Source organism: Leiobunum rupestre, chromosome 3, assembly GCF_980474605.1.
Source record: "Leiobunum rupestre chromosome 3, qqLeiRupe1.1.hap1, whole genome shotgun sequence".
Taxonomy (NCBI): Eukaryota; Metazoa; Arthropoda; class Arachnida; order Opiliones; family Sclerosomatidae; genus Leiobunum; species Leiobunum rupestre.
This window is the reverse complement of record NC_143386.1, coordinates 63,682,095-63,703,139: the sequence shown is the minus strand read 5'-3', so window position 1 is coordinate 63,703,139 and position 21,045 is coordinate 63,682,095. Positions and strand designations below refer to the sequence as shown.

The following is a 21,045-nucleotide window of genomic DNA, read 5'->3' as shown; positions in this document are numbered from 1 at the left end:
CATTATAACAAACCAAATCGCAGGGTTGTGGTTACATTAGAGGAGATGAACCAAATACATTTCCCCCACGAAATTGCCTCTATATTAGGGTTAACGAGAAACCCTGGAGAAGATGTAACTGTTGACTCCTCCATGACTGCGCCTTTCAGCTGCGACATGGACGCGGGTTTACATTCCCTGTTCGTCTACTCGGATATCGTTCAAAACCGATCGGTCGGTGACTCTGACGTTCCCCTTTTACGAATTATAAGTATTCAAGGGAAAGATGGCGATATTGTTGAGAAGGAGTTTTCGAGACCTCATTATATGCCTATAGCGAAAAACAATTTTCAAACGATTGAAATTAATATTATGACTGAAATAGGCCGTCCGGTACATTTTGAACGAGGAAAAGTGCACGTTACGTTACACTTTAGACCACGAAGAACTTGGACTTCCCTATAAAAACCTAATGAAAATCAGATTTATCTTCATTTACGACGAGAACGTCAAAGAAGAAACATGCCGGCTCATAATTTAGATTACGTTTCCGTAAGCGACTTTCAAAATTATTACTTGAATCAAATTGAACACGGATCTATTCCTGTATATCGGGGTGTCGCTGTTCAAAGGGGGTATGGGATCGGAAGTATATTGGCTTCAGCATTTCGATCTTAAAAAAGGGTGCTACCTTTTTAGGACGGAAATTTTTAAACACAGGTGCTAAAATCGCTTCAGACATCTCCGGCGGAGTATCACTCAAAGAGGCTTTAAAAACTAGGGGGAAAGAAGCGGGGAAAGAAACTTTGAGAAGAGCCGCTGAGCATGTGAAAGTTCTCACCGGTAATGGTAAAAGGAAACGAAAAGCGTCCAAAATCATCAGTTCAGTTCGAACCAAGCGTAAGAGAAGATCTGCACGCCCAAGCTCCGATATTTTTTCATAATGTCACTCGCTCACCCCATCTCTCAAAACAGCATTAGCTCGGAACTTGATTTATTTCGCGTACCGTATACTCAAACTGGAATAATAGGAAGTCAGAGGGTAGTATATAACCCTACATCAAACGTTAATGAAAATCAGACGATAACTTTCTCCATCGCCGGAAACTCGGAAACCTGCATTGATTTGAAAAAAAAACGCTTATTCAAGTTCAAGTTAAAATCGTAAAACCGGATGGATCTTTACCTTTAGACGAAAATATCACCGCAAAAACACCCGCGGACAAAGTTGGACCGGAAAATTTATTTTTTTGCACACCCTCTTCGGAGAAGTTCACGTCTCATTGGGAGACAGATCAGTTACCTCGTGCGCTCAACAGTACCCTTACAAGAGCATGATCCAAACTCTTTTGACATTTGGTGGACCAGCTAAAAAGAGTTTCTTAACGGGTGCACTCTTCTACAAAGACGAAGCGGGAAGATTTGATGGATTTTTTAATAACAATGGATTCAAGAATCGTGCAAAATTTTCTCAAGAAGGGGTGATAGATATGATTGGAGTGGTAAACGCTGATATTTGCCATCCAAATCGATTTATTCCTAACATGATCGACGTGAATTTTAAGTTTATTAAAAGCCCTAATAAATTCTATTTACACACGGATGGTACGAAATGCAAAGTCGTCTTTACCCACGCGTCAATGTTCATTAGAACACTAAGGCAAAACCGCCGTGACGGCGGGCGCTAACTTTTGAAATCCTCGTTAGGCCTAAAGCTGGTTTCACACTCGACGGAAAATATGCCGGAAAGTAGATAATAAACGCCGAGCTGAAAATTGATTCCCATTCAATATACCGCTAACGTTCAACTTTACGCTGCTAATTTTCCGTCGAGTGTGAAACCAGCTTTTATCTTCGGGGAAGCGTTACCGTCAACGGTTAGCGTTGTATACTATTCGGAATATCAATCATTGGTTGAAATAGACAAAAACAGAGCGGTTTTATTCGATCAAAGCTAATAATGGACTCGCGTCAGCTCGAAAGAATCCTGAAGCGTGACCCGTACGTCAAGAATATATTCGGGGGGATCTACCCGGCAGATAAGCTACCCAGAATCGTCAAATCGTTCCCCTCGCTATACATCGTCAACACCGACACATCGAAAGGGCAAGGAGAACACTGGACTACTATCTACATTTCAAGGAAAAAGAACACCGAATTCTTCGAAAGCTACGGAAACCCCCCTGATTTATTTAAATTTAACGATTTTGTAGAACGCAACAGTCTAACTGTTACGTATAATTCATATCAATTGCAAGGGAATTTTAGTAAAACATGTGGCGGATATTGTGTATATTTCTCTGTTAATAGATGTAGAGGTGTAAAAATGTTTAAAATATTACAAAGATTTTCTAAAGATAAAAATGTCAATGATCATATGATTACGGAATTCATGTATAAAAAGTACGCAATAAATATTTTGAAATAATTTATTTGTTTCTCAATACGGAAATGTCCGTGGGACAACGTTGTTATCCCGTCAGACAAAATGTAACGTTTATCGTCACACGGATTAAGGCACATTTTGGTTTGACGTACCGTTGATAATTCGTGTTTTTTACTGACAATACGCTTCATTTCTTCGACGGTTACTTTACTGTTTAACAGACACTCACGGTATTGTTCGTGACGTACGCGCTTGCAGGGTTGCCAGTCGGAACATCCATCTTGCAGACATGATCGAAACCTACAGTTTACCGGAACTGCTTATATTTGAAAATATGGGTATATAGCCCCCTGGTCAATCTGAGAAAACCACAAAATCTTAAACTTCGAAATTAATAGAAGAACTGAACATTCCTCCTGATCTTCCGATGGATGTACCCTACATCGAAGTGGATGACGACGCTAGTACGGTCGCAAACTCGGATTTGGAAAATGTGTAAGATTTCTTTTGTTAAATTTTATTTATTTTTAATAATTTTTATTTTTAATAACTTTTATTTTTAATAATTTTTATTATACTATAATCTTTTATTTTAATAACTTTTATTATACTATTATCTTTTATTTTAATAACTTTTATTATACTATTATTAATTTTCATTAACTTCTATTTTAATAACTTTTATTATACTATTATTAATTTTCATTAACTTCTATTTTAATAACTTTTATTTATTTATTTAATTCAATTGAATTTCATTAATTTCTATTAATATAATTTACTTTGTTCGTTAGCGATGATGACGTTGAAGAACAACATACAGCTACCAAGAACTGCGATGGGAGGTACATAACACGGAAATTACGCGGTTTTTTTTGGACACGTGGCCACGATTTCGGGTATTACTGGAAGCAATGTGTTAGATTGTCTCCGATCACATGGATTTTGATTAAGGATTTAAGCGGAAAATATATATATATTGTGCTTATTGAAATATTATAGCCCCCATGCAACTCTTAACGTCGACGGGATCTCCATACTGAATGACGTTATGACACTAATGATAACGAGGCGAAACGAATTTCGGGAGCTTCAACTCCCAGACTCCGAGTACAAAATGTTGTTAAAATCATTATGACGAGCATAAATACACATTATTTAAATTCATATTTTGTATAAATATTTAATTAAATTTAAATCAAAAATAACAATGAAAACATTACTACGACGTTTTATTGCATCATCCCTATATTTAGTTCAGTTCCCTGTCCGCTGTTTTAAAAATCCCTCTCTCTACATCTCTCCCGTCACGTCTCTCTTCACCGTCTCTGCGCCACCCACACCGTCCTCCGCTGTTTTAGAAACTTTCTTCCCCTCCGATGTTTTGAAAACTCAACGCCCCCCCCCCCCCTCTGCGCCCCCACAGCGCCCCCTCTGTTTTGCAACTGACAATTTCTACCTACTTCTATCGCCATCTATGTTTACGTTTCGTTATTAAAAAGCAGCTGAAATTTTGTTTTGAAGTATGTAAGGGTGGTACAAGAGGCTAATCCTATCAGGGGCGTAGACAAGGGGGGGTTTCGGGTCCATTATCATTAGCGCAAGTGGCGGCTTGCCGTGAAGTAGCTCTTTTTTAATAGATGTCGCCAGCCTCGAGATCAAAAAGGCGGTACTTATAGGTACCCCTCGTGTTGATTGGATCGTTCGTAAATTGGTCAATAACATAAATTACAGCAATTATAAACAATATTTTTACATGGAATATATAATTTAGGTTAAAGTCAACTAAATATAGTATAAGTTGTCTAACAAAAATACTCTACAATGGCTCTCTTACCTAGGAATATAATACTTCGTACCTGGAACAGAAATTTGTATTCAAGCATCACGGACTCTCTGTTTTAGCTTCGGTAACGTGAGAGCTATACAATTTCGGACATACGAGCGTAGCGCCATCGTAAAAATAGGCAGAATTTTTTGTCTCTATAAATTTTGCCTACTTTTCATTCTATTCACAAGGATTTTCTGTACAAGTTGAAACACGAATATTCTACCTGGATTCTACGATACTAATTTCGGATATGTGTATTTAATTTTAAGACAAAATAAATAAATCTCTAAGACTCTAACACGATTTTAAAACCGGCACGCATTTCTAACCAAGTCCCAACAAACACGCGGACGAAATTTTTACTACGGTGTCGGCTAGGTGTCTCTAGTATCTTATGTCCGAATTCCCCACATTGCCAGGCCTATAAATCCCATATTTCCCCTCCAGTATTTCCATCCTCCTAGCTCTTACTACGTTATCATTTATGATATAGCTTCCGTTGTCATAAATAGATGGCACCACACTCCAGTAAAGTTGAGTTTTTCGAAGATTCATGGCCATCTCTAATAACAGGGGCTTTTTCATAATACAGTTGACAATGATAGAGCGGGACTTGCTTTAAAACTGTTTAAAATTTAACCCTTTTGTTATATCTCTTCTGATATCAGTTATGTAATTCGTAAATAATTAGGAACAAATTTTTAGATGGTATACGTACAAACTTCACCCCGTACTCGAAGCTTTCCTTAACCCATCCAACTGTGATCCGTGGGCATCGAAGTCGATGCCAATGTTGTCGGATAATCGCGCTAATAAATCTAAGTAGGTCCGAACCAAGCCAAAGCGTTACGTCTTGTTTAATGACCATCCCTCCGCGCGGCCGTTTCTTTCTGTCGCGGTGGTCATCGGCTGACCCACATTCCAAGGCTGTTAAGCGGACGACTGATATCAGGCCAGAGCTTCTTCTGGTGGCCGTTTTGGCGCCCACGGCCCCAAAAGCTTGATTTCCTCTCGGCTCTTTTTTCTACAGGGCTGCTGGATCTCCCCCATAAAGGAGACCTCGCTGCGATTTATTGAAGGCATTTTTGCGGCTGTGATTCGAATTCTTCAAGCCTTTATCTGGGAGTACGCCCTATTCCGAGCCCTATTCTCTCTCGGCGATAAAACGGTAGCTGTAAATCTTCGCACTTTTACTTTTTTACCCCCGTTCGTTCGTCTTTCACCCTCCCCTCCCCCCCCCTCCACACACCCTTTTCCACCTTTTTTTTTGACCAACCGGAAGAGATCAAAGTGTTATCGTCTTTTTTCTGAGAGAGTAGTCGCGGGAAACCGAATTTTACTTGGCATGTCCGATGTGTTCGATTTCTACAAGGTTTTATCTCCTCTTCCTTCGTTCCTTTTGAACCCCAGTTTGATTATTTTTTGTTATAAATCCACTGGAGATATTGACCTTAATTATTTATTTATTGAAATCATGATTGATTCCTGTGATTTACAGTTAATTTACACTTATCCTGTGATTTTCAGTTAATGGTCACTATTATCCTGTGATTTACAGTTAATTGACACTATTATCCTGTGATTTACAGTTAATTGACACTATTATCCTGTGATTTCCAGTTAATTGACACTATTATCCTGTGATTTCCAGTTAATTGACACTATTATCCTGTGATTTCCAGTTAATTGACACTATTATCCTGTGATTTCCAGTTAATTGACACTATTATCCTGTGATTTCCAGTTAATTGACACTTATCCTGTGATTTCCAGTTAATGGACACTATTATCCTGTGATTTCCAGTTAACGGACACTATTATCCTGTGATTTCCAGTTAATGGACACTATTATCCTGTGATTTTCAGTTATTTATTGCTATCTGATTTCCGGTTAACTCTAGCTATTTTTCTGTGATTTCCAGTTAATTGTCATTATTTGTCTGTGATTTCCAGTTGATTATCACTATTTGCCTAATTATCACTTTCCCTATGATTTACAGTTATTTATTGCTATCTGATTTCCGGTTAACTATAGCTATTTTTCTGTGATTTCCAGTTAATTGTCATTATTTGTCTGTGATTTCCAGTTGATTATCACTATTTGCCTAATTATCACTTTCCCTATGATTTACAGTTATTATCACTATTTCCCTATGATTCGCAGTTAATTATAACTATTTGCGTGATATTTCCAGTTAATTCTCACTATTTCCCTGTGATTTCCTGTTACATATAACTATTTGCGTGTTATTTCCAGTTAATTCTCACTATTTCCCTATGATTTACAGTGAATTATAACTATTTGCGTGTGATTACCAGTTAATTATCACTATTTCCCTATGATTTACAGTTAATTATCACTATTTTCCTATGATTCCCAGTTAAAACATGTGTAAAAAACTTTCCTATCTATTATCACTATTTTCCTGTGATTTCTATATTTATATCTTTATAAACCAATAGTTGATTTTATAAAATGTCTTCACGCTTGCCCAACTTGTTGAAATGTTGCCCTGGAATAGTTCAGCCAATCCCTAAGAATGAGTTCATAAGCTCTTTAGTGGGAGAGAAAACGGATCCACAGCTGAAGCGCGGAGGCAACATTTCAACAAGATGGCCAAGGTTATTTTATAAAAAGAACTATTTTCCCAGATCCATGTTTTGTTCCCAAACATATTTAGAAAAAAATACCTGAAGCCTATGATGATGCATTTTCAACCTTCAAGCAAATAACAACAGCAATATAAGGAAATAGATAAGACACGTATTAGCAGAGATATATAAGTTATCTCTGAGAGTGAAGTGCAAAACTCCCTATACTAATAATGTTATTATCTCGAAACATTTACGTATTCCAAAATACGTTTCGCGTGGAGGAAATATGTCATACATCAGTGGCGTACCCAGAAATTTTTTGAATAAAAGTAAAAAAGGTGGGGGAATTTGTCCCCTGTTCCCCCCTCGTAACACCACTGCCATACATGTGACTTTCTGAAACTATTAGAACCGTAAAAAGTAATTTCAATAAAAGGAAATATCCCTATGCAATTTTTACATTTTACATCGTAAGCCGAGATTTTTTTTTAAATTTCACAGCCCAAATGAATACTTCTCAGGCAAGAGTAGCTTATATACTTTTGCTACAAATGAAATTTGAATCAAGCTATTTAAATTTTCAAGTGTATTCATTTTATTATTCCAGCTACTAAACTAATTCACGCATGGAGAATTTTAAGTTCAATTAGGCCTAGATAAAACATTTCTCTTTCGGTGGCAATGAAAGCAGAAAAATCATTTACAATATTTTGATAAGAAGTTCCACGGAAAAGTAAAGAGATAGAAGAGGAATTGAACAGGCGCCTTATTCTGCCGGCTTTTTAAATCAAATTTCGGGAATGAAACTGAGCGTGAATTAATTTATTTGATTAAAGGAGAGCCCTGGTGTTTGCGTGGGCCCTTCCATCCCTGGTTGGAGTTTCCGAGCGAGGAATCCGCCAGATTTTGGTTTTTCTACTTGGTTTCCTCTTTTTTGCTCACACTCCACTTCCTTCCAACGGATATTTGAATTCTAAATTCTCCAGATGTATAATAATTTCCACCCGCCACTGCTTTATCAAAAACTTTTTATGTTTTTTTTTAATTTGTTGTATTTTGGCATTCTGAAGAAATGATTATCTGAATAGATTTAATTAGTATTTTCGTTTTTGGTGTTCTTTTTTTTTCCTAACTACCACTACCACCAGGGGCGTTTCAAGGGCGATATCGATTTTACTTTCTGTTTCAGTCGATTTTATTGATCTAGTTGTTCCTTTTTTAGCCTGTTGCGCCGCGTCATCTCTTTTATGTATTTTACGTATTATGATAGTTTGGGATTTGAAAATGTATCCTTTTTTATAATTTGATTACTTGTTTGGATACAATATAAACAAGATATAAAATTATTATAATAAAGAGTGAATATATTTAATTGTTCGGATTTGGCGGGTTTTGTGGTTTGCATCGATTGTCGAGGACGGTGAAGGCTCGGAGCCAATCACAATTTGGCATTTTTGATGTCTGCTTACCAACTCGTGGCCCTTTGCAAATGGTTGGTTTCCATGTTATTTTTAAATGAAATTTCGATCGATAATGGTATGTAACAACCTAAATCTGAGTCACATCGTTCTAAATTCGTCTTTAATAATTGTTGAATAAAAAGTTCTCAGTTACCCAAATTATTAAAAAATGGCTGCTAATTTATTCGCGGCACAAGCGTTTCAAGGCTTCAGTTCGAAAACCTCGGCGATGGTGGGTCTCCCCGAAATAAGCAATGCAACAAGTCTCTTCTTGATATCCCTGACTACTGGAATCGTCGTCTACTTGTTCTTCAGATCGTACGTTCTAAGGAATGTACATTTCACGGAAGAGGGTATCGTGACAGGCACAGAGGTTGACATCAAAGAAGTTCGGCAGGAAGAAATCCGCCTTGAAGATCGAGAGCTTTTGCTGCCAAATGAAGATCTACCGAGACTTTCCAGAAGAGAGAGATTGGGTCTGGATCTACCAGCAGATATTGCCGAACAAGTCTTGCCTTCTTCTTCTGACGAATACGACCAAAATGAGGTTGTCTCTTCAAGCGAAGAGGCCTCTGATCATGCTGTAAGTGAACTAACTTACATTGAAAAAGAGAAGAGAGTGACTATTTTCTTTGGCACTCAAACAGGAAAAGCAAAGCACTTTAGTGAGACGCTCGCTAAAAAAATAAGGGCTCAAAATTTCAAAGTTGCTGTCATTAATTTGAAAGACTATGAACCAGATGAAAATCTTGCACGTGAGAGCCAAAGGAACAAATTATGCGTTTTTATCATTTCTACCTACGTGGATGGTAGCCCACCTGACAGTTGTCTTTGGTTCTGCAAATGGCTCCAAGATGCAAGCTGCGATTTCAGAGTTTCAAAGAAGCTATTAGAAGGAATGAAGTATTGCATCTTGGGCTTAGGTAACTCCGAATACGGGGACAATTTCAACAAAACTGCTATTAACCTGGGACAATGGCTGGATGAATTGAGTGCTGAGAGTGAAATTGAAATAAAATTAGCTGATGAAAATGTTCAAAAAAGTTTGAATGGGGGCATGGAAGCTGATTACGAGAAATGGGAATGTTACGTCTTAGCTAACCTGTTAAATGAGACCGCAAAATTACCACCGAGCCAAGTTCAATCAACAACAAACAAAGATGAGGAATTTCTCTTAAATGAACACGATTTTCTGGAAGAAAGTGACGACAATGATGATGAGGATGAAAAAGATATCATGGATGTTGAAGAATTGGGATCAATGGTTCAAAAAATGAAGAAGCCAATGTTGAAGAACCAATTGGAGACAGTGCCGGTGGAACCTAAAGAAATGATCACTCCGTTGCTAAGGAAAGAACTGACCAAACAAGGATACAAGCTCATTGGGAGTCATTCCGGAGTCAAGCTTTGTCGTTGGACAAAATCGATGCTAAGAGGAAGAGGAGGCTGTTATAAGCACACTTTTTACGGAATTGAAAGTCACAGATGTATGGAAACAACACCCAGCTTAGCTTGCGCTAACAAATGCGTATTTTGCTGGAGACATCATTCAAATCCAGTTGGTACGGAATGGCGTTGGAAGATGGATGAAGCGGAAGTAGTTTTTGATGGAGCCTTGCAGAATCACTACAAAATGATAAATGAATTTAAAGGAGTGCCCGGGGTATTGCCTGAACGACTAGCTGAAGGAATGAAAGTTCAACACTGTGCCTTGTCTTTGGTTGGAGAACCAATTATGTACCCTGAAATCAATAAATTTGTCCGTCTATTACATGGAAAGGGCATTTCAACTTTCCTAGTCACCAATGCCCAGTTTCCAGAGGCTATAACCAATCTTGATCCAGTAACGCAATTGTACGTTTCAATTGATGCCAGCAACAAAGAAAGCCTGAAGAAAATAGACCGCCCATTGTTCAAAGACTTCTGGACCAGATTCCTGGACAGTCTGAAAGCTCTGTCGGCCAAAGGACAACGCACAGTTTACAGACTTACCTTGGTCAAAGCTTGGAATACGGATGAAATGGAAGGATATGCAAATTTGGTGAAATTGGGTCGACCTGATCTTATAGAAGTCAAAGGAGTCACCTACTGTGGAACTTCGAAAGCTAGTACTTTAACAATGGAAAACATCCCATGGCACGAAGAAGTTTTAAGCTTCGTTCAGAAACTTGCGGATCTTATAGAAGACTACGAAATTGCTGCGGAACACGAACATTCTAACTGCGTCCTATTAGCTCATAAAAAATTTCGCATTAATGGAAAATGGAATACTTGGATTGATTATGAAAAATTTCACCAGCTGGTGAAAAGCTTTTGGGATTCGGATGGAAAGAATAAATTCACATCTCTGGATTACGTAGCTGAAACACCATCGTGGGCTGTTTTTGGGGCAACTGAAAGAGGGTTCGATCCCATTGAAACCAGAGTGTTTCGGAAAAGCAAGAAAGACATTGGTGGATGTTGAGATTGTTTTTTTGATGATTAATTAGTCTTTTACTCTGCTACACATTTTTAACAAATTAGTAGACTTTTAGATTAGTTGTATCAGTTTTTTTTTGACGTAAAGTAAAATACGTATTATAAAAATATAGTATGAAGTACACATTTTTCCACTTTTATTTTTCATCACAAAAGGACGTTGAATAAATTTACACATTTGGAAATTTTTAAAAGTTCAATAAAGATTGTTGCAAAAGAAAAAATATTAGATTGCAATGATATATACGAAGTAGTTTATTTAACATATTTCTCCATGAACTTTTTATGGAATTCAGATCGCAAAGCGTCGTTTATGAAGGGTTTATCTTTTTTGTCACTATCACCTCGAGCACAGTTTTTAAACACCACATCATCATCCCATCTTCTTTTAACTTTAAAGTCTGCTTTTGTTCCAGTCAGTAAAGGATTTCCACTTAGAATATTTTCCATTCGAATTCTTTCTTCTTGAACTTTGCGTTCGGCTTCCTGAAAAGGAAATATGAAATTGGAATGGTTACGCAAATTTTCTACCAGAAAGAATTCCTACTTTTTTAGCTTCTTCCATGGCTCTTTCTTTCTTAATCCTGTTTAATTCTGCCATTAGCTCTGCAGTGTCATCTTCACTGTCTTCATCACTATCTTCTTCCTGCATAAACAACATTTTTGTAAAATTTGTACCAATACATAAAACCTTTTTGATTTTACTTCGTCCAATGGATCATCAGCGTCCAAATTAGACGCTGTTATAGGTTCTATTCTTGGTTTTTTAACTCCGCTACTGCTATTACCACTGCTTGATTCTATTGAAGAACAATATATTACACAACTGTTAAAGAATTACTTTATATTTTATAGAACGTGAAGACACCTCTATTGGCTCTTCTCCCATCCCGTTCTCGTATGATTGTCCTTTCCCTCTCCTCCAAGTCCCGGCGGAAATCCTTTTCTTTGAGTTCATCACTCGTTCCTTGGCCAGGTTGTCTTAAAGCATAGTCTTAACTTTAGTATGATACAAATTTTGTGTATTTAATAATATTGGTTTGACCCTAACCTGTATTTTAACTTTGTATGTCCAGGTAAATCCCTACTAGAATATTGCTTGGATAAGGCGCTTAAATCTTTTTCACCACGACCCCCTCCTCCTCTTGCTGGCTCAAATGTTGGTCTAGCAGCTGTAGTCATCTCAAATTTGTGGCCAAACTTAGATTAAAATCAATTATTAAAATAGTTTTATTCTTAATACACTCGTTTTCTTTATTTACTAGGCTTAACACGCTTTTAATAAGAAATGATCGCCATTTTAGCTAAAACTTTCATACGTAGATAGCAGCACGGCAGTAAAGAGCGAGTTCAAAATAATCCTGAGGAGCTATTGCCATCTGTGAGTGTGACATTAGAATAACTGAATTTTGTACAGTAAAAAGTAATTAAATAGTTGTTTACAGGTTGTATAATGTTACCAATATTTTATATCTTTATTAAATCTCGTAACCTACAAACGCATTTTTATAATTTGTGGGAATAAAATAGATGGCAGACTTTCTCAATTATGAATTGTTTCATTTTATGGGTAATGATCTTATTACTTTTTATGTTGTACAATTATGATAGCAAAAGTAACATTATAATGGACGTTATTTCTATTTCCCTCAAGCGGCGGTTTTCGGAAGCTTACATGTTGAACATGAACACGATATTTTAACAGGATTGTCATGCATGGTATGCTTAATAATTTCACGGATAAATGAGTAAGGTTTAACCAAAAATGAATTTATTTATTTATACTTTGGGAGATAGACTACTTTGAATCGATCTACCAGTTTGCTCCTCCCTTTACGAGACAATCAAATAGACGGTATCCCAATGGTTCCGTAAAACTGGTGTCGTTCAGCGCCATAGGCATATGGAACGTTTTCTATAATTGCCCTCTCTCGTGCCGGGGAAAACTAGATCATGAACCATTGCGTTTGAAAAACATTAAGAATAGCCCAAGTGTTCAGTTGTTGGTAATCAAGATAAATCATTTAAAAAATCACTGGAAATCACCGAATTATTGCGATAAATCAATGGAAATCAGAGAACGTCTTTCGAAAATTAGTACTCAGGTGTACAAACGTGTTGCAAATTGTGTTGTGCGGGTTGTCGAAAACTGCAAGTACTCGGTTGCGAGTACCAGGAACCAATGTGGACATCCAGAAGGCTTTCGATCAAGTACCACATACAAACTGTTTGAACGCCTGAGTGCCGCTGGTATAGATGAGAAGCCCCTTCGCTGGATCAAGGCTTTCCTAACCGGTCGCTCTAAGAAAGTAGTCATAAGAGGAACAAGCTCTCCATCATGCCCTGTGACCAGTGGAGCTCCACAGGGATCAGTACTAGCTCCTCTACTGTTTGCCATTTACATCAACAGTTTAGCACCGACGGTTAAACATGCATTCTCCAGTCTATTTGCAGATGACGCGAACGTATCTTCTGTTTCCCATCAGTTAAGCTGATGACGCGTTATTCGTCACGGGTTGGAAGTGAATTATGTCATCTCCGGTGAACAGACGCGGTTCTAGGGGGTGGCCCCGTGCCCACTCAAAAAATTATAATTAATGTAAACTTCCATTCAATTTCCTCCCCCACCCCCTATTATTTCCTGAAGTATGGGCCCACCTTAGAATACATTTCTAGAACCGCGCCTGCCAGTGAGCAAGGTTTCATGAAAGAAAATGCTTTTTTGGATAACTTATGAGGAATTATGTTACATATGGTTCATTTCATTGAATATTCAAAAGATTTTGGATATTGAAGTTTAAAGGTTTAGTTAGGAAGTAATAGCTATTCTTATGCGGTCAATTAGCCTTTTCAGTTTACATAGAGCCACGTAGTGGCAAATGCAAGAAGCTCATGAACTGCTGGATTTTCGTCTGCTAAGCAGACGCTTTATTGAAAAATCGTCTGCTTAGTAGAAGAAAATCCAGCAGTTCATGAGCTTCTCGCATTTGCCACTACGAGGCTCTATGTAAACTGAAAAGGCTAATTTCGAATGCCCAAAAAAATTATAACTGATAAAAAACATTTGTTTTTATTGAATCGTGATACATAACTTGAGAAAACATACAAACAAGATGCTGGGAGAGTGGCGTCACCTAGTGACAACGACTTGTACTAACAGTACAAACAATCCTAGAAATAAATGTAATCTGAGATTAATAATCCACCGAAAAATTACCCATCGTGAACTTCAGGACCATTTTGGGGATTTTAAAAGGCTTAAAGGTTTTCATTAATTTAGAATTTTTTGGGCCTCCTTGTATAGGTTATGGTGCCCCTTTAAAATTTCTACCACCTGGTTCCACCACAGTACTGTTCATTTGTTAAAAAGGGCGAATTTCTGAAATTAATGAACAAAGGACGGATCCCACCCTATCTTGATAAAAATATATCAACAGATTCAACTCGCTTTCAATAACACTATCGCCATCTCTAGACAGTTTCTTGAGTCGAAAGAGCTTTGATAATCAATAGTTCAACATTGAATCTAGAGATGGCGCCACGTTTTCCGCTGAGACTCGCTAGTAATGCTGACTGGCTAGGATCGACTTATTAAAGTTGTTTGGAACTATTTGTTCTTCTACAAGTCGAAAGTTGGTTTTCCATGGAGGATTTTATACAGCGCGAAAACCTAATTATCCTTGGTATCAATGCCGCTTGTAAGAACCTTGCCTTGGTATAGCCATGGATTATTATAATATTATTTAATAATGGTATAGCCACGTGGCGCAATTTCGCTCTCCTTTGCGAATTTTTCCATTTTCTTAGCTGACCACCAACGAACCCAGGATTTTAGACTTAGCTTATTAATTTATTTATTATGGAGAACAGAACTGAGTTAGTTTCCAAGAGTTTGACGTTGATATTTTCTATTTAACAATGTTTTGGAATAAAATTATTTGCCAATTGAATATTTTTAATTATGGAGGTTGAAACCATAGCAGGGCTTCCAGCCTTCCACATTTGATATCTTAAAATTTCCCTCTTGCGGTCTCTGTCACTAGGTACACCGGGCTATAAATTCTGACACACTGTACTCTCGTCATAGAAATCTCATAGGTAACTAGAATGCTGCCGTGTAACTGGCAAATGGCCCAAACGCCGTGGCAGACGACGCCAGATCTCAGCCAATCAGAGCTCAAAGAGCGGTTCTGCCAAGAATTTAATGTCACCGGAGAGAATGACGTAACCTATCTCCCGCTATAGTAACGGAACCAAGGAGGATTATTATCCTCCTTGGCGGAACCACTCTACGGCCTCTCAATGTGAACTGGCGTCAAGCTCGGCCGTAGGCGGCAGCATTCTAGTTACCTATGAGATTTCTATGACTGTCGTATGGTAAAGGTTTAATGAATGCTCGACTCGAGATCGACCACATAAAAGACTATTTATTGTCACTTTTCTGGACCTTTTTTTAGTCTATGGTATTATATTGTAGGTAGATGGCGATAGCATCTCCACAGAACGACGAAAAATAAAAAATACAGTAGCTTTGACCACTGCTACTTAATTCTGCCGTTCCTCACTAGGAGGCGTTATTTGCTGGTTTTAACTTCCTTCCCTCCCCAAGGCATACTTTCCCTTCTCCCCTCCCAACTTGCATTTCGCTCGTAACATTGATTCAGAAATAGGTCCGTTTGACACACTTTTGGTAATTATGTCACTTTTGGTTATAGTTATTAGTCCTATATCCCATCTCCCTTAACAATTTCCCTATCATTATACCCCGACAGAATATCTTTATTTTATTACATTTCAATGTATAAAGAATCCGATTTGTCGGTAAGCTCGAAAACTTTACTTTCCTCGGCCACTTTCGCGACTAAAAATAAAAAATCATGCATGGATTTTTCTATCGCATAAGAACAGAGAGAGGCACATTTACACAAAATAAATGCGGCAAATATAGGGTTCTGCTTTTTTACAGAGAGGATAGCGCATGCGCAGTCGTTCTTTTTAGCAATAAGAAAAATTACCCCATGCATGGTCACTTGCGAAAAGGTAGAAACGTCCATAATAAAAAGGGGGCAAAACTGATGAAATCCACGGACCAATAGGTTTTCGAGAATAACATTAAAACGCGAAACTCGGACCAAATAGATCTTCGAGTAAAAAAACAATTAAAATTGAATTAAAATAGCCAGAATTTCCAGCTCTATTTGGAGATCATCAGTCCCGCGCAGGGAATCTGGCCTCCAACTAAACTAAAAACAAAAGCTAAGCCTAAACATTAAAAATTTCAAAACTCCAACCGGAAAGAAATAGTTTCCAACGACAGGTCTTTGACTATTCAGCAAAAGAAGGAGTTATAGGGGCTTATGGCTGTCCCGTACAGAACGATATAAGAAATGAGACAATCTACATGTAAGATAGGGTTCTGTTCGTGCAACGTATATCAATAAAATCTTGCAATACGTTAGAATGGCTGGTAAATACGAATACTCCTTGTTAACAATTGGTATTTTGTCTATGGAATTATTAAATATTGGCAGCTCTGCGCGGCTACCTGCAAAATGAAGATGGTTATTAAAATATTCAGTATCTAATACGAACAGAACTATTTCTTGGATATTCGGAGAAAAACTGGTGAAGGGTGGGTTATGCTTTACGAACTGCGAAAAATCGCCGACGATGGCGCTGCAGTCCCATAAACGAGTTCTACTAGCCTAACTGAGCTTCTCGCGCCTAAAGACGATTTTAACTCGCGTTTCTAGTCCTCACTGCAACCGTAGCCATAGCTAGCCTAGCGTTTAACCCGCTATCAAGTTTCGGCAGTCACATACACTATTATTGGCTATTAAGTCAATTGAAGTTGGCAGTAGAACGCCTAGGGTATCCTACTAGCCTTAGCACTGATCACAGATTGGGCTGCTGTTGGTTTCCCATGCTGACTTGGCTTCAGCGGAGCGCGAGCCAATAAATAGGCTTTGCTAGACTGGGCCCTGACGTTGGGGGCAACCGGGATCATTAACTTTTGCGATGGGGTACGAACCCTTTATCCCCTTTTCTCGTTACCCCAAGCGCATGCTAGATTCTGTAGGCATGCATGCTTATTTCTTCGAGTGTAAAAATTCCTCTTTTTGTCTAGAAACGTTTTGGAACTTTGCTATTTGGTTTCTAGAGGCGCTGAGTATTTAATTTACTTGTTGGTTAAAGGTTCGCAGAATCGTTTGAAAAATTCAGGTAACTTCTCCTCTTCGGTCACGTGACTCAAACCACTTGATCTACAGCGCGTCTTATTTTGAGCTGTTTTTGTCATTGTGAACGGGAAACTGAAAAATTTCTTTTAAAAAGAGCGCAATAGGCGCTTCAATAAAACTTCTTCAAGGAAATCGCCAAGAAGTAATATTTCCCAGAGTCAGGACTGGCAAGTTTCTGTTTATTTGGTGCTTGTTGAAATAATGGAAACGTTTCACCGGTAAACAGAACGTCGTGTTTTTGCTAAGCCTTATTATGTCAAACAAATCTACATGGTTAAAGGAAATGCTTGTTGCATACCGTACAGGTGAAACGTTTCCATTATTTCATGGAAAGGCCTATTGAAACGTTTCCAATATTTCATGGAAAGGCCTATTGAAACGTTTCCATTATTTCACGGAAAGGCCTATTGAAACGTTTCCAATATTTCATGGAAAGGCCTATTGAAACGTTTCCATTATTTCACGGAAAGGCCTATTGAAACGTTTCCATTATTTCATGGAAAGGCCTATTGAAACGTTTCCATTATTTCACGGAAAAGCCTATTGAAACGTTTCCATTATTTCATGGAAAGGCCTATTGAAACGTTTCCATTATTTCAAGGAAAAGCCTATTGAAACGTTTCCATTATTTCATGGAAAGGCCTATTGAAACGTTTCCAATATTTCATGGAAAGGCCTATTGAAACGTTTCCATTATTTCACGGAAAGGCCTATTGAAACGTTTCCAATATTTCATGGAAAGGCCTATTGAAACGTTTCCATTATTTCACGGAAAGGCCTATTGAAACGTTTCCATTATTTCATGGAAAGGCCTATTGAAACGTTTCCATTATTTCATGGAAAGGCCTATTGAAACGTTTCCAATATTTCATGGAAAGGCCTATTGAAACGTTTCCAATATTTCATGGAAAGGCCTATTGAAACGTTTCCATTATTTCAAACAAGCACTAGATAAACAGTATCTTGCAGGTCCGGACTCTCGGAAACATTACTTCTTGGCGATTTGCTTGAAGATATTTTATTGAAGGTGCCTATTTTCGCAGCTCAAAAAAGAGTGAAAAGAAGGCACTTGAAATTTTTCCACTTATAAATGAGCAAAATGAGAGGAGCCAAAATGAGCCCGCTCAAAAACGCGTGAGATTGAGCAACCGTTTAACAATAAATGTCCATCACTGAGATCTACGTGCTATCAAAAGTGACATAATTACCAAAAGTGTGTCAATCGGACCTTTTTCTTAATGAATGTTACTAGCGAAATACAAGTTGGGACGGGAGAAGGGAAAGTATGCCTTGGGGAGGGAAGGAAGTTAAAACCAGCAAATAACGCCTCCTAGTGAGGAACGGATGAGCTAAGTAGCACTGGTCAAAGTTAATGTATTTTTTTATTTTTTGCCGTTCTGTGGAGACGCTATCGCCATCTACCTACGATATAATACCATAGACTAAACAAAGGCCCAGAAAGGCGACAAGAAATAGTCTTTTATGTGGTCGATCTCGAGTCGAGCATTCATTAAATTTTTAGCATACGAAAGTACAGGGATTGTCACACTTTTGGTAATTATGTCACTTTTGGTGCTAAATTATATACGGTACACTTGTAAATACAGCAAGATTAGCAACGTTTCGCAAATCTAAACTAAATTTCGGTTAAACTCAGTCAGCTCTAGGCACTATCTAACGCTTTTCAGAAGTTATCCTGGGATGGTGTTGATGAGATCAGCTTACTCCGCGAGAATTGTACCTCTACCGGGATAAATCTTCCACTAAGCCTTCAGCCAATTAGGCGTCGTCTCATCCGCCGCCACTGTAGTGTACTCGGCGTCGTCGATCGAAGTTCGCCGTATTCCCGAGGGGATTGCCAATAGTGCCGGAGTCTGTCGACGATATAACTCGCTCTAATGATTTTAAAATTAGCGCTTCCGTCTGAAGAGAAGCACCTAAGATTATAGGATTACAATCTTAATCGGTTTTAGATAAAGGCGATCGTCTTCATTAGTTATTGATTATTTACCCAGCTCGGGTTTACGTTTTGCCATATTTTGAAAGTTTGCGTGTTCTAATTTTAATTGTAATCAAAGTGGCGCCATCTAGATGCTGAGTTGCTCTTCTATTTCGAGGTCTTTTTTTTGTGTTTATGATTTTCCACCCTACCATTCCTCCCCACTTGATAAAGTTTAGTAGTAAAAGCGGTACTACTGCCTGCAGGGCTTTTTCGTCCACTTAGTATTTTTTTTTTCTTTTACTTATCCCCCAACTCTCGTTCACCGACTCGTAGTGGCCGTTATCTTCCATTTTGTGGGAGTTTTTGCCAGTAGATTTATCGCTATTATTTTGATTGAAGTAGTATCTGGGGGAACTAATTAATAATATCTAAATTTTATTATCAAACATAACAAAAATAAGGGGATGTTTTGATCGGTTTTGCAAATTATTACCACCTTCAGGGTTTAAAGATCATGGTATGGACGTTAAAGGGGAACGGTCAAGCTTTAACCAGTTAGATAGCCCTATAGCCCATTAAAAACTAAAATTTATGGCGAAAACCGCATCAAAACATATTAGGTGGTTAATTTTTAATGAAATAAAGAAATTTCGGGAAATCGAAAAGCGCGCGTCCGCCGCGACACCTGGTGAGAAGTCGGTGAGACAGAAAAACAACGTAAAAGCGCGCGCTGCTGAATACGCAAAAAATATGTTTCGCACGCGCGGCGCGTTCCAGTTATAAGAGACCTAAGCCTAAATGGCGCGATTTTAAAAGTTAGGATAGTTCGCAAATCGCTCATGCGGGGTTAGGGGCGCTGACGGCAGCCCCTAAGAGGGCGGCGAAAATTCAAACCTATAATCACCTGGCGTTATTTTTCGTTTCGAATTTTTGGGCCAAAAGCTATTTTTTCAAGACAAAAAAAGGTACGTGTTAGTATATTGAACGTCTTGTCAAGGAGGATTAAGGGAAGGGGAGTTGTATTGAGGCTCCTCTTATGGCTGCATCCGTAGTCAGAGAGCGTGAGACGCCCAGTGGGTGGGAGCGGGAGGAAAATGTATGTAAAATACCGGCTCGCGTTCCTGTTTTGAGCGCCCTCTAGTTAAAAAAACTGTTGAAAGTTATTTCGGTTTTTATTTTGAGAATTCGGCTGCTTTGGTGTTTGTTTTTCTAATGCCGTAAATTAGTAAACAATTTGCAAAACTCAAAATATTTTTTAAATGGAAAATGCTCTTACTTTAGTTATATGATATTAATCTTCGCGTGATAAAAAAATTCGAATTTTATTTACTAAGTAAATCTAGTCGACATACATTTTTAGCGTATTCACGACGAAACACCGAAGCAGCAAAATTCTCAAAATAAAAACCGAAATAACTTTCAACAGTTTTTTGAACTAGAGGGCGCTCAAAACAGGAAAGCGAGCCGGTATTTTACATACGTTTTCCTCCCGCTCCCACCCACTGGGCGTCTCACGCTCTCTGACTACGGATGCAGCCATAAGAGGAGCCTCAATACAACTCCCCTTCCCTTAATCCTCCTTGGTCTTGTTAATCTTTGGATACGGAAATAAGGCCATATTTGGAAAAGCTTGGCCGTTCCCCTTTAAGGCTTTTACCCGATTTTTTGGCGCCGCGCCGTTATTTTCGAAATCGCCGGCCCCTTTGGAGGTTATCGCTTCTCGGCCTTTTGGCTAAGATCAAAGTGTAGTATCTGTTCTTATCAGCTTAATATCTGATACGGGTCCCATCGGGGCCCAAGATATTAAACTTATTTTTGAACGGCGGCGGAGAGTTCGGGGCTTGCTCCACCTCCGCCTCGGGTTGGCCTGCTATTGCAGTACCTCCAGGATCGGCCCACTTCCCTAAATAAATCCCAAATCAAACACACTATTCTCACTTACCAAATGCGAAAAAATAGACTCTATACATGATTCATCCGTATTTAGAATAATAGCTGAACTTTAAATTAACGAAGTTCGTAGCAGTGTCATTACCAAATAACGTCTGCTAAGACAAGAATTTACAGTCTATTGAATCTCTAATATTTCTTTATCATATCAGGATGTGATCAATTTATTACTCATTAAAAATAAA

At 38.3% G+C, this 21,045-nt stretch overlaps 2 protein-coding genes and 1 non-coding gene across 4 annotated transcripts; 2 read left to right on the top strand and 1 right to left on the bottom strand.

Annotated features, from left to right (window-relative positions):
• Nucleotides 1-8,143: 8,143 nt before the first annotated feature.
• On the top strand, nucleotides 8,144-10,918 carry LOC149954191 (S-adenosyl-L-methionine-dependent tRNA 4-demethylwyosine synthase TYW1-like). The gene has a single exon (XM_090168963.1). It carries the CDS (start codon nucleotides 8,421-8,423, stop codon nucleotides 10,713-10,715), a length of 2,295 nt encoding a protein of 764 aa, XP_090025089.1. The 5' UTR covers nucleotides 8,144-8,420; the 3' UTR covers nucleotides 10,716-10,918.
• c12.1 (spliceosome-associated protein CWC15) lies at nucleotides 10,876-12,085 on the bottom strand. Of its 2 annotated transcripts, none has more exons than XM_090168965.1 (6): nucleotides 11,973-12,085; nucleotides 11,781-11,911; nucleotides 11,598-11,710; nucleotides 11,435-11,529; nucleotides 11,277-11,375; nucleotides 10,876-11,215 (listed from the first exon to the last, which is right to left on the bottom strand). In XM_090168965.1, exons 2-6 carry the CDS (start codon nucleotides 11,909-11,911, stop codon nucleotides 10,985-10,987), a joined length of 669 nt encoding a protein of 222 aa, XP_090025091.1. In that variant the 5' UTR covers nucleotides 11,973-12,085; the 3' UTR covers nucleotides 10,876-10,984. The 2 variants fall into 2 exon arrangements, with proteins under 2 accessions (XP_090025091.1, XP_090025090.1); XM_090168964.1 differs by having other exon boundaries at nucleotides 11,781-11,929; nucleotides 11,992-12,050.
• Nucleotides 12,086-20,622: 8,537 nt separating this feature from the next.
• LOC149954189 (U2 spliceosomal RNA) lies at nucleotides 20,623-20,814 on the top strand. Its single transcript, XR_016480159.1, has one exon. It is a non-coding gene; the product is annotated as a U2 spliceosomal RNA (small nuclear RNA).
• Nucleotides 20,815-21,045: the final 231 nt, after the last annotated feature.